At 39.0% G+C, this 14,018-nt stretch overlaps 1 protein-coding gene across 1 annotated transcript in view; it reads right to left on the bottom strand.

Moving 5' to 3' along the window:
* Positions 1-14,018, bottom strand: part of DNAH10 (dynein axonemal heavy chain 10) — a 102,135-nt gene that overhangs the window by 47,743 nt on the left and 40,374 nt on the right. Inside the window, exons 27-41 of the mRNA XM_078848986.1 lie at positions 13,717-13,950; positions 12,982-13,205; positions 9,823-10,092; positions 9,562-9,745; positions 8,676-8,810; positions 8,113-8,265; positions 7,500-7,688; positions 7,248-7,394; positions 6,029-6,220; positions 5,502-5,620; positions 5,141-5,299; positions 3,570-3,705; positions 3,309-3,431; positions 1,351-1,485; positions 761-977 (exon numbers count right to left, since the gene is read on the bottom strand). Coding sequence (XP_078705112.1) covers positions 761-977; positions 1,351-1,485; positions 3,309-3,431; positions 3,570-3,705; positions 5,141-5,299; positions 5,502-5,620; positions 6,029-6,220; positions 7,248-7,394; positions 7,500-7,688; positions 8,113-8,265; positions 8,676-8,810; positions 9,562-9,745; positions 9,823-10,092; positions 12,982-13,205; positions 13,717-13,950 — 2,617 coding nt within the window. The remainder of the gene's footprint in view (positions 1-760; positions 978-1,350; positions 1,486-3,308; positions 3,432-3,569; positions 3,706-5,140; positions 5,300-5,501; positions 5,621-6,028; positions 6,221-7,247; positions 7,395-7,499; positions 7,689-8,112; positions 8,266-8,675; positions 8,811-9,561; positions 9,746-9,822; positions 10,093-12,981; positions 13,206-13,716; positions 13,951-14,018) is intronic.

Below are 14,018 nucleotides of genomic sequence, written 5' to 3' on the forward strand. Positions count from 1 at the left end.
CTTGAAAACTTGTTTCTCTCTCCAACAGAATTTAGTCCAACAAAAGGTATTACCTCACCCACCTTGTCTCTAATATCCTGGGACCGATATGGCTACAACAACGCTGCATGTCTACATTATGGCAGTCTCCCCAGACTTCCCAAGGCCATAGTGAGCGCTGCCTAGAGTCTATGCAGCGCTGAGTGCTGAGGCCTCCCCGACATGCCATTCCCACCCCAGCCCCCAGACCACCGCTATCCCAGGACTTGCAAGGGGGACCCTCAGGAGCAGTCTTGTGGCTGTCTTCCACAGTGTTTCCTGCCTGGGCAATCCTCCCCTGGGTGGAACTCTTCTCAGAGAGTGGGTCAGTACTTGAGAGTCATTCAAAGTCAATAGTAGCAGATGGCTCTCAGTGACAGTCCTTCAAAGAGGTGTCAAAAACACCTTTGTAGCACAAGACAAATGTCTGGAGTGCAGAACAACACGCTGCCCTCAGGCAAGTTTAGACATGATGTTCAACACATCTTGTATTTAACTGTGAGACTCTGAGTACATTTCCCAGACCTGAAGCAGAGCTCTGTGTAGCTTAAAAGCTTGTCTCTCCCACCAACAGAAGTTGGTCCAATAAAAGATATTACCTCAGCCACCTTGTCTCTCTAATATCCTGCATACAACATACAATACAAACTGTTTGATACAGGCATATCCCACTCTGTCACAGCTGTTTTTTTTTAAAACAAGGGAAATGTCCCAGATTAAATTATAAATGACAAAATCCTACCTGGCAGTTCCCCTGGTTTAGCCATGACATTATCATCTTGAACCATTGACATTGAGGAAATACGTTTAATACTTTCATCAAATTTAATTCTTCCAGTATCAAGGAGGGTAGCACCTAAAGAGGAATACAAAGCTTCCAGGAAGTAGCATTCCAGAACATCAGGATCATCGGGTTCCAGCACTACTACGGCTTCCAGCATCATAGTCAACTGCATCACCTGTGATAAAAAATTGAGAAACAACAGCTTCAGATGAAGTTCAGAATTATGATGACTTTTAATATGCCTTCTTTTCTTTTCATGCCTTTGGGGCAAGGCAATATATCCAAATGTGTTGTGATGATTTGTGTGCATATAGGTGTGTTTCTTCTAATATAGGTATTCATTAAAGTAAAATAATAGTGTTAGCAACTGACTGTCTTTATTTTAGTGGAAATAGAGGCGTATTTTGTCTAGAGGTCATACTGAGGAACACTTTGGTTTCACCGCTATCATTGGCTTGCTGTGTAAACTTAGAGAAGTTATGTAGCCCCTCTGTGCCTCAGTTTCCCCTTCTGTAGAAGCGTCTTAATCAATACTCTTTATATCTTACCATATTTAAATCTGTTTGGGGAACAATGGTTTTCAGCTTCTCTCCTTGCTTGCCATCCACAATTCCTTCTACAATCATATCAATAAGGTATGGTACGTATTTTTCAAAGAGACGATTTAATTCAACTTGTTCTTGCTGAGAAAAAAGAGATAGGACATAGCCACATAGAAACATTAAAAGCCAGTTTGCTACCTGTCTAACCAACTGTAAGTAGTCTTAGGACTTGTCTAAGCAGCCCCATAATTTGGACTATGAGGGTATGAAATTCCACACACACTAGCATCCTGCGGTCTAACTGCCCTGTGTGGATGCTGCGGGTGTGAATGAGAAGGTATCTAGGTCTGTTTGAAAGATGACTTTGTTAACATGAACTAGGTACCTTCTAGTCTGTGCCAGCAGCATCCACATGGGGCAGAGCACAACAATTTGGGACACTGCAATTTCCACCCCTATAGTCCACATTGTGACACAGTTTAGACATAGCCATAGAGATGTTCCCTGTACCAGAGGAGGTCTGGGTATGGTTCCCTCAAGAGGTGCAACATCATTCTATGGGCCAGATTCTCAGCAGGAATAGATCTGAATCAGCCAGCTGAAGGCAGTAGAGCTATGCCAACTAAAACCCACTATGCATCTGGTCCTTTGAATCCAAATCAACTGAGAACACTGAGCCAGCCCAAGGGTTAACTCTTGTAGAACTGAGCTGAATTCACAGAATTCTTGCTTCTCCAGTTTCCAGAGAGATCAGGACATGTTGCAGGAAGAACTTAATCAAGTGAGGAACTTCCAGGTATAGGAGGCCATTCTCTAGATCTCTGCTATAAAACTTGGAGTCTGGTGTCTTTCTGCTCACACTACAACTCTTATCAGCTGTATGAATGGATGACACATATTTGTTTGTACATAATACAGGGATACTTGTTATAAATACACTTTAAATAGATTATTCTTTTTTCTGTACAGGTAACCTTATTTTTAACATAGTAACAGACATGGTGGTATACACTGAACAGATACATCATGATGCCTACTATTTTGTTTTAAAGTACCCTAATGAATTATTGGTATACTGGAAGATTATTACCTTTTATTTGGCATTTTATGAAAAATCAGCGGTGGTGAACATGGTTTCTTGGATTTATTACAGGATTATATTTATTTATTGCTGATAAAATTGGTTGAAGCCAGGGCATGGGAGTTACTCTAGAGCAGTGGTTCCTGAACTTTATTGGCTCACATATCACCTGTGAAGTGAATGGCTGGAACATCAAGATCCCATACCAGCAGTGGAACTCTTTTACTAAAGTATATTATTCTATGTTAGTTCATTTTCATTTCCTTTTATCTTGGGATTTGTCTACACTTAAAAAGCTGCAGCTGCATCACTGTAGTGCTTCAGTGAAGACATTCCGTACACCAACAGGAGGGGTTCTTCCATTGGGGTAGATAATCCACCTCTCTAAGAGGTGGTAGCTAGGTTAATGGGAATATTCTATCGACTAGTGCTGCTCTACACCGGGGTTAGGTCAGTATTGCAGAGCTGTGGATTTTTCACCAGCCTGAGAGGCGTAGTTATACCACAGTAAATTCCTAGTATAATCTAGGCCTTGGTATAACAAAAAGCCTCTTCAAAGCAACATGCAGCATATTACATAAGCAGGGGTCATGGATTCACTACTTTATAATATGAATCGGGTCATTCTTATGACAGTTTTTGGCTTTTATTCTGGAAATCAAGCACCTCCTGCTGATCTGTTTTTATATTATTTGTTTCCACACCAAAGAATTAAAGGTTAACATGCTCATTTTCTTACAGCTCTAATCAAACTTGGTAATAGTGATCTATCTATATGACAAATGAATTCTAAAGAAACTCAGCCAATGAAGGTGCCACAATTCTATATTTAATTCAGATAGTTTCTGAAATCATTATCTTATCAAAACCAGCAATTTTCTACCTTGTTTCCTCTCTGGTTAAGCCATTTCTCCCAGTAGGGCTTATATTTCAAGTTTTTAGGATCTACAAAGACCATCCCACAACGGGATACGGTAGCAGGAGATGCATATTGTAAGTCTCCAACCTAGAAAACAAAGTTGCAATGATGGCCATAAATAACTTGAAACCATGAAGAGCACTTGTGGCTCCTGCTTTTCAGAATCTGCAGAGGCAGATGTAGTTAACCCTTTATTTGTTGTTAAATGATGTGGTCATTACTCACCTCAAATAACAGAGCACAGTGAGTCTGCAGCCTGATGCGCTCCCCGTTGGCCAAGGTTAACAACTTGTTATCATCCATTACAGAATTCATATTTTCCACCCAGAGAGCATCCACATCTCCATCAAATAAAATGTACCTGTAGACATGTCAGACAAAGGGACCTTGAATAAACAAAAAGAAAAGGAGTACTTGTGGCACCTTAGAGACTATCTTTTTGCGGATACAGACTAACACGGCTGCTACTCTGAAACCTGTAGAATAAACAGTGATTCATCTTCAATACTCCCCTCATGTTTTGAAATTAACAGGGCACAGTCTATAGATTTATTTCCTTTTTTAAGTACTATCATCATCATCAAAGATGTTAGCTCAATTTTAGGATAAGCATATGAATTAACCCTAATGGAAGAGATTTAAAGGCTCTCTTGCCCTTTCCATCTACCTGCCTAGTTCCCATTCACCTTACTAGGAATGCTGAGCTCACATTAACAGACTGCTACACATCTACAGGCTCAATTCATACAAATTTGCTTTTGAGATTGCTTGCCTGCTGAGGCTCAAGCATTCTCCTGCCGAAGTACGAGAGGAAGATGTTCTCCTTGGGCCTGACCCAAAGTCCACTGACTTTACAGTATATCCACCTTGGAAAAAGCTGCCTAGTGGTGGGGAAAAAAATCACCAAATGTGTGGCACCACATGTGAGGGGGAGAGGACTGAGTCGCCACTTGGAAGTTATGGTATACAATAGGGCAGAGGTAGAGAGCTCATAGGCAGATCTCCCCAACCTGCCTCAAACAGCTCCACAATTCCTCTCCCACCTTTATGGCCTCATAAGAGTCACTGAACTCCTCAGCTTTAGTTTCCCCATCTGTAAAACTGAAATATCATTACATATCTCATTCAAAGGGGTGTGTATTAGATGCTGTTTTCAAGTGCTTTCAACCAGAAAACTCTATTTAAGAACTAAGCAATACTGTTAGTTCCCTTCTTCACATGTACAGTGCACAAGGCCCACAAATGTGCAATGCACAGGGCTGCAATTGCAGAACTAATAATATGTTAAATTTGCGTCTGATGAAAGGCCATGACTATTGCCCAGTTTAAGGTAATTCAATGGAAAGGGAAAAGATAGTATCTTATGTAGCTTAAAATCACTCTAGTAATTCAAAATAAACTTAAGAGAATGATTCCTTACCTATCAGAACCTGTGGTTCTTCAAGATGATTTGTCCACATGGATCCGCTCATATTGCACCTGCATCTAATGCATGCAAGATCTCATATGTATGAGGCACATGTGCACCAAGACTGGGATCCACATGGACAAAGACTCAAAGAAGAACTGTCAAATACAGGTAACATTTTTAGCAGAAGCTATTGTCCCTACAGAATCAGATTGGGACACCAAACTCTTAGGACAATATCTTTGTTTGGTTCCTATCCTCTGGGTATGTTCCCTTCATTTTTCCTTAGGACTGTTAATCTAATTTGTATTAAACATAAAATAAAGTGACTGTAAAATTCAGAATACCTAAAAGTTACTAATATATTTTCTAATTCTTAGGTGGTTACCTTCGCTCTTTCTTATCAGTAGGTTTGTTGATTTCCCTGAAGATGTTTGATAGAACTCCATCTGTCCAATCTCGCGTGGTAGGGTCAAGAATACCATACAGCTCAATCACACTCATGGCTTTAGGGTTCAGCATATAAACCTTTGTCACTAATCCTAGCCTAAGCAGAGAGATAACAGAAAGAACAATATTACCAAACACACCACAGCCCAAGCTGAACTTCACACTAAGCAAACACTACAGTAGGATAAAGTTTTAGGGAAGATCCAAGCATGACCACATAGGACTGCTGCAGTACATTTGTCCTGTAGACTATGCCCTTTTTCAAATTCTGATTCCCTTACATCTACTTCTGTGCTCACCTGGTTTGGGCCTGGCACAAAGTATTAATGACAACAGACTTGCCACCTCCAGTAGGTCCAACCACCATAGTAGTATGACGAGTTAACATTGTCTCATACATTTGAACTACTTTATCCACCTGAAAAATAACATGAACTTAGATAATTGTTTCAGAGTAGCATCCGTGTTAGTCTGTATCCGCAAAAAGAAAAGGAGAACTTGTGGCACCTTAGAGACTAACAAATTTATTCCAGCATAAGCTTTTGTGAGCTAAAGCTCACTTCATCGGATGCATGTGATGCATCCGAGGAAGTGAGCTGTAGCTCACGAAAGCTTATGCTGAAATAAATTTGTTAGTCTCTAAGGTGCCACAAGTACTCCTTTTTTTAGATAACTGTGTATACAAAACTCATATGGGCCAGATTTTCAGTTGGCGTATATCAGTGTTGCTCCACTGACTTCAGTGATGCCACTCCAATATACACCACATCAGGATTTTACCCACTGTTTACAACAATAATGTTAAACAATTCAGCATTTTTTCTACCTGGATTGGTAAAACGACATAACCACCTTCTTCCAGCACGTGTTCTACAGCATCGTTAAAGTTAGGGTAGCGGACTCGAGGACAATCCAGGCCAGGAAACAGGTCAGAGATCAGGCCAAGGAAAAGCGGTACATCTTCAAACACAAACTTAGGAAGATTCATATCTCGGAGAGCTCTCATCAAAACCACATCCTAGACAAAACACAAAAGAATAGAGAATCCCCAAATATTCAACCAATTTTCAAAAGTGTAAATAGCCTAGAAAATATTTGTATAATACCACTATACAATTATTTTAACACAGTGTTAGCAATTTTTACTACATGCACTCCTGATACCTTTAGATAATTATCTTGGCACAAATTACTATTGGAAATAAAAGCCATTTCATCATGGTGAAGCTGATCAGTTTCAACTGGGATTTTAAATTGCAATTTTTCATTATATGACCCAAATTTCCAAACACTGGTGCTGGAATGTCCCAAATTACTGGTTGTTTCTTGAATTAATTCACACAGGCTCACTGTTAACGTACTTATTTCCTTTAGAAAACTCTGCAAAACCCACATTTGGGTATACAAATGTACTGGAAGGTATGGTACAATTAGCAGCTTTGCATGTGCAAATATGGGTTTTGATTATACAACTGGCATATAAGCATTTTTGGTGAGCATAATTTAGGTGTTACATTGGAAAATTTTACTCTCTATATTCATCTAACCTTTGCATCCTAGATATAAATATTAAGGCCCAGATCCTCAAAAATACACAGGTGCCTAATGGCAGTTAGGTGCCTAAATACCTTTAAGGACCTTGCCCTAAGACCTTCAAACATATCTACGAAGTATATACAAACTAAGGGTTAAAACAGCCATACACACTTCCTTTTATCTGCATTTTGTTGATAACGTGGCTACCCATATTTACATACCCTTTCTGTAAGCACTGCATGTAAGGAGGTGGTACCTGAACGTTGTGCAAGGAATGATGCTGCTCAGTAAGTAAATCATTAAGTGGGAAGACAAATGCCACAGACAGGAAAGCATCCCTATTTCTGTAGCAGATGTACAAACGGCATTCTCGATACAACCAAAGATACCATGAATGAACTGCTACATACAGTGGGTCAGATCCTCAGACAGTGATAATTTCAATGAACCTATGAGAATTTACACCAGTCATACTGGGGCAGTTCCTCAGCTGAACACAGTAAGTCTACCTCATTAATATCAGGTGATCCTCTCTTCAGTTCTCCAGCCATCACTAGTACTGACTTGAGAGCACGCAGTCCAAAGTCATAATGATGCTGTTTAGAAAGTTGCTCTCTTGCCAACTTGTATAACACTGTCATCTTTTTGGCAAGGGCCTATTAGAGAGTGAAAACAGAGAATCATAAGAAAGAAGTCCCAATCCACACACCACTCATGCACATGTTTTTATTTTACTTTACTTTGAAATAAACTTTCCCTACCTTTGCCAAAAGAAAACCTTCAGAAAAGAGCATGATTTCACAGATTTGCTGGAGATCTGGTACAATCACAACCACAGGCCTGAATAAAGCTTTTACAGATTCAGGGAGCTCAGTACGGCCAGCATACCCAGGATTCATGGTGATAAAAATGCCCATTCGTGCATCGAGGGAAATTTCCTGCCCTTCAAACTAAAACATGAACAAATGTCAGACTATACTGACTCTGACATAAAAAGATAAAATGGCAAAAATTCTTTGCACTTCTCTACTATACCTGTTACCTGAGGATCTCAAAACTTTACAATAAATAATAAATTAAGCCTCATAACTGCCACATCAGGTAGGTAGGTAGGTAGGTGTTATTATCCCCGTTTTACAGATGGGGAAACTGAGACAGGGAGCGGTTAAAGGGAAGGGCTCATCATCTCTGAAAATCAGGCCACTTATTTAAGTGCTTAAATATGCACTTAAATACCTAACTCTTAATACCCATGTGTAATATATTTGCACAGGTAAACTGCATCTTACGATAGGCTCCCCGAATCCCATGCCTTAAATACAAGACTAGCCTTCTTTCTCAAGAGGTTTTGGGTGGGTAGGTGTGGGTGTTTACCTGAAATGTTTTCAACTGATTCATTAGAGCATTTCGGATTGTCTGGATCTGAGAAGAGATGACTGAAAGCACAGAAGCATCTATACGATTAAATTCATCAAAGCATCCCCATGCCCCACACTGGGCAAGACCGGAGAAAATTTTACCAACTGCCTGAAAACAAAACAAAAACAGCCCAAAAAAACATTCAGCACATTTTGGCATATAGTACACCTGTAAAGGACTTAACAAAGCCTATGGTTACTTGTCTGCCTTCCCACTCCACAATCTATTGCTAGGCTTATTCACTCTATGCTGGTGGCCCACAATGAGCTTAGAATCTTATCATCTTGCCACTGATTCTCACTGTTACAAGGCAAAGCCAGAATCCTGAGCTCCAGCCATCTCAGGAACTTAAACAAGAAACAACATCTTTTTACTATATTTAATTTTCAACTGCATGGGATTTGTTTGTAATTAGAATAGGTCTTCTGCAAAAGCTAAGGACAAGTCATTTAGCCTGGTCTTTGTGCATAATGGTGCTAATATCATGTTACCAGAGAACACAGCCTTCCAACTCTTACTTTGAAATCCATGCCTTCGCCGCAGTTTGTTACAACACACAGCAAGCCCAGGGCTTTGGCCAGATCCTTGGTTGTCTCAGTTTTCCCTGTACCTGCTGGCCCTGCAGGTGCTCCTCCCAAAAACATGGATAGAGCCTTTTGGAAATAAACCACAAAAGCAAGGCTGAATGGAGCAGGGTAACACACTGCAATTCAGCTCAAAGGCTTCCTACAGTACAATATAGTTTACCGATGTGGATATCATATAAACTGTTACACCTGAGCCTGGGTTTGGGTTGTTTAGCAAATATACTAATTAGAAGAGCAAGTCAGTCAGAGACTGCATCGCACTCATGAATTTCATGATTTATTTCTGCGTCATCCCCATTTGTGCTCTTCCTTCACCTCCCACAGCTGCCAGAGTGCCTCTCTCCTAGCATTTCCAGTTCTGGCTCCTGCCAGTCAGCTTTTACATTGCATGCACCTCAACAGCCTCTCCAGCAAAGATTGATCCATAAGCATGGAAAGTCAGCAGAGGATTAGGCAGACAGAAGATGGGCACCAGAAATCAGAACTGAAAATACTGGCTGATGTCGGAGTTTTTAGCAGCCAACAGCAGAGGAACTGGAGATCTCACAAAGTGGCTCCACCATCACTGTAATAATGCCTTAAAATGATCAGCTTTCAGCCACGATTTTAAGAAAACAACTAGCCTTGAAGCTGATCTAGCCTTTTACATAGTCTTTAAAAATTTCAAATCACATGGGATTTTAACTGAGTTTAAATATACTTTTATATAATGTGATCAGTTGCGGAAACAGAAAGGGGCAATAAAATAATCATGTTGTGAACCCCAAGAAATATATTTCAGCAGAATATCATATGACAAAATCCCTTTAATATATACCTGTGTGAGCGTTAGATAGATACGATCTGTAAGGGGAGTGATGACTAGTCTTCCATTCAAGCCCATATATTCATAACCATAGGAAAAGGTGCCAGTGCACTGACGCACATTCAGGTCATCCGGCTCTCGATCCCAGTAAAAACGCAGCTGGCTTTCCCATTCAAACTCTCGAGCTTCCATGATGCTATAAAGGAGAAAGCAAAAGATTGTGAGTACAGAATACAATCTCTCTGGAATTATCTCAGCGGGTCAGTGGATTACCTGTCTCTTACAAATGTATCAACAATATCTCTGGCATGGACATCAATGATGAGAACAGTATTGTATTTTTTTCTGTCATTTCTATTTAACGGCTTTGTGATTCGGGTAACCACGGCATCAATCTGCTCGTGCATTCTCTTAGCATAAAGTTTCATTGCCTGTTTTTCTCCTTTCTTTACTTGGTGAAAGACGTCTTCCATCTCCCAGGTCCACCAGACCTGATTAGCAGCCAGCACCATCATGCCTTGATACATCAACATCCAGTCAACTCTATGGAAAATATGGATGATATATTTGAAAAAACAGTTCTACCCTGAATGTTTGGAACAACTATGACACAAATCTGTCTTTCTAGAGACAAGAGAGCACTCTGTAAAGGTGTCTAATACTATTTTAAAAAAACTAGGAAATTCCCCCACAACAAAACTAACTTGTAGTTAAAGGTTACTTAGTGCAATTAATAACAAGACAAGAAATACCATTACACAAATCATCAACACTAAAAACTAGGGCTGTCAATTAATTGCAGTTAACTCATGCGATCAACTCAAAAAAATTAATCCCGATTAAAAAAATGAATTGTGATTAATCGCTGTTTTAATTGCATTGTTAAACAATAGAATACCAATTGAAATTTATTAAATATTTTCAGATGTTTTTCTACATTTTCAAATATATTGATTTCAATTACAACACAGAATACAAAGTGTACACTGCTCACTTTATATTATTATTTTTTATTTCAAATATTTGCACTGTAAAAATGATAAAACAAACAGTATTTTTCAATTCACCTCATACAAGTATTGTAGTGCAATCTCTTTATCATGAAAGTGCAATTTACAAATATAGACTTTTTTGTTACATAACTGCACTCAGAAACAAAATAATGCAAAACTTTAGTGCCTGTAAGTCCACTCAGTCCTACTTCTCATTCAGCCAATCACTAAGACAAACAAGTTTGTTTACATTTACAGGAGATAATGCTGCCAGCTTCTTCTTTACAATGTCACCTGAAAGTGAGAATAGGTATTCCCATTGGACTTTTGTAGCCGGCACTGCAATACATTTACGTGACAGATATGCTAAACATTCATATACCCTTTCATGCTTTGGCCACCGTTCCAGAGGACATGCTTCCATGCTGATGATGCTGATTAAAAAAATAATGCATTAATTAAATTTGTGACTGAACTTCTTGCGGGACAATTGTATGTCTCAGGCTCTATTTTACCCGCATTCTGCCGTATATTTTGTGTTATAGTAATCTCGGATGATGACTCAGCACATGTTGTTCATTTTAAGAACATTTTCGCTGCAGATTTTACAAAACACAAAGAAGATATCAGTGTGAGATTTCTAAAGATAGCTACAGCACTCGAACCAAGATTTAAGAATCTGAAGTGCCTTCCAAAATCTGAGCGAGATGAGGTGTGGAGCATGCTCTCAGAAGTCTTAAAAGAGCAACATGCCGATGCGGAAACTACAGAACCCAAACCACCAAAAGAGAAAATCAACCTTCTGCTGGTGGTATCTGACTCAGATGATGAAAATGAACATGTGTCGGACCGCACTGCTTTGAATTGTTATCGAGCAGAACCCGTCATCAGCATGGACGCAGGTCCTCTGGAATGGTGGTTGGAGCATGAATTTTTAGCGCATCTGGCATGTAAATATCTTGCAACACTGGCTATAACAGTGCCATGAGAACACCTGTTCTCACTTTCAGGTGACATTATGAACAAGAAGCGGGCAGCATTATCTCCTGCAAATGTAAACAAACTTGTTTGTCTGAGTGACTGGCTGAACAATAGGACTGAGTGAACTTGTAGGCTCTAAAGTTTTACATTGTTTTATTTTTGAATGCAGTTATTTTTGTACATAATTCTACATTTGTAAGTTCAACTTTCATGATAAAGAGATTGCACTACAGTACTTATCTTAGGTGAACTGAAAAATACTATTTCTTTTGTTTTTTACAGTGCAAATATTAACCAAAAATAAAGTGAGCACTGTACACTTTGTATTCTGTGTTATAATTGAAATCAATATATTTGAAAACACAGAAAACATCCAAAAATATTTAACTAAATCATATTTATTGTTTAACAGTGTGATTAATCACGATTAATTTTTTTAATCGGGCGATTAATCACAATTATTTTTTTTAATCGCTTGACAACCCAACTAAAAACTATTAAAAACTAAGGAAATCACAGGCTCTGGTTATGTACACAGTGCTGACAACAACCTTAACTCACAGTTATGCACACAGATGTTTAAACAAAAAAATGTTCATGGCCCAGCACCCAAGCAACCTTAGCTCTCTCCTTACAATAAGTCTAAATGAACCTTATCCATTCAGCACACAGCTTCACTCTGAACTGTCCATAACAATTTAACACTGTATTCCTATCTGCACAAAGGTTATATGACATGCAGCCTCAGACAAGCATAATATCAGAAATACTTTACAAATTCAAGAGTACATTAACATAATCTATTGTATCTATTGATTTATCATCTATATTATTGAAGAACATATTTATCTATGTATATCTATAGTGCCTATCACTGAAGTGCATAAGCACATCCAAATACTCATCCAGTCTTTTTCTCCTGAGCAAAATAATTCCACTTACAAGTGGACACGTGTCAAAGGACACAAAGCTAGTGGGTGAACGGACCCTAAACTCCTAAGCAAGTTCATAAAATTATTCTTTATACTGAAAAGCAACTGTTAGTGTCAGAACACTTGGGCTACAGAATAATCCCCAATACATAATCAAGCCTGTAAATTACATTTCCAGTTATTCATTTGGAACTTATAGAATTAGATTTTGTTCTTCAAATGTAACACTTTAAAAGCATTTTTAAAGATAAAGATAAAATTTTTACAGAGAAACAGAACTACAGGGACAGAGTTAAAGTTGTTTAGATGCTGGGCACTGAGATATTTTTCTGTTTAACTGTCTGTGTATGTGAACTGGGTGGCAATCAATTTTTAATGGACCCTTACCATACAGAGTAAGAGAAGGGAACTATATTTAAATAAAAAAGGAAGTCTCTACAACACTTTCTGTATGGTTTATATAGACTTCAAACTATTAATGGTTTATTATGCTCCAATTGTTATCTTTATCACTTTGATTACTTCACCTGCTTCTATCTTCACAGTATCGAAAAATGGCTTCTTTAGTAATGAGTCTGTTTGTTCTTCTCATTTCAACCAGAACAGCTGTCATCCAGTTCTCGACTCGGCCTTCTGCTGCAATGGCCCGCCGGAACTCCATCACTTCTCCTTCGGCTGAAATCATGGCTGTTGCAATTTTTTCACCACTATCACCCTCCTGAAATCTCAGGGATGCTATGTTATCATACATCTGAAACATGCCAGCAGAGGAACACTTTGTACTATCTGTACTAGGTTCCTAAGATCTGGTACCTCACTTAACCCCCATTAGAGTTCAGAATCAGGCTCTGACCAATCAAATATAGCAGACAAATTATTTTTAAATATTGACAGCCAGATTTTGCACTGATTTATATCCCATTAACCCAATTGCAGAGAGTGTAAATGAGCACAGAATTTGGCCCCATTAAGATTTTTGAGAAAATACAAATTTATCAAGTGTTATAGAGATGGTTATTCCATAGTAGTTCACTATGGGGTATGTTGAATCTTCCTCCGAAGCCACTGGTACCAGCCATTGGCACTGACAGGACACCATACTGCATGGATCACTAGTCTGGTCCAGTGTTTCCTGTGTTGCTATTACAGCAAGTTTAGTTTGAAAGAAACACTAGCAGGCTCTTAATAATATGTATAGTATAGAATCTTCCACCTGAAAATCATAGTGCGCATGGGACATTCTCATAAGCAGGGTGCTTTACCTTTATCATGTGTTCCTGAACACAGAGTGGGTCACTACTACCAAGGATGCTGAGCAACTCATCATCAGATATAAAGAAAAATCGGGGGAAAGCATTCCGCTTTGAATCCAGATAATCGTTCAAGCTTTTCTGACATTTCTCTAGACCATCACTTATCTGCTGGAGGTCTGTGAGTCGATTTGGGGCTTCACAGCATTTTTTTATCACTGGGTCTTTTACGGTGTCACCCATTATCTACAGACATAGAAAAGAATCTTTAGAAACTACTAAAGGTGACGCTGAGGAGCAAATTGAGTTAGATT

Source organism: Lepidochelys kempii, chromosome 15, assembly GCF_965140285.1.
Source record: "Lepidochelys kempii isolate rLepKem1 chromosome 15, rLepKem1.hap1, whole genome shotgun sequence".
In the NCBI taxonomy this organism is placed as follows: Eukaryota; Metazoa; Chordata; order Testudines; family Cheloniidae; genus Lepidochelys; species Lepidochelys kempii.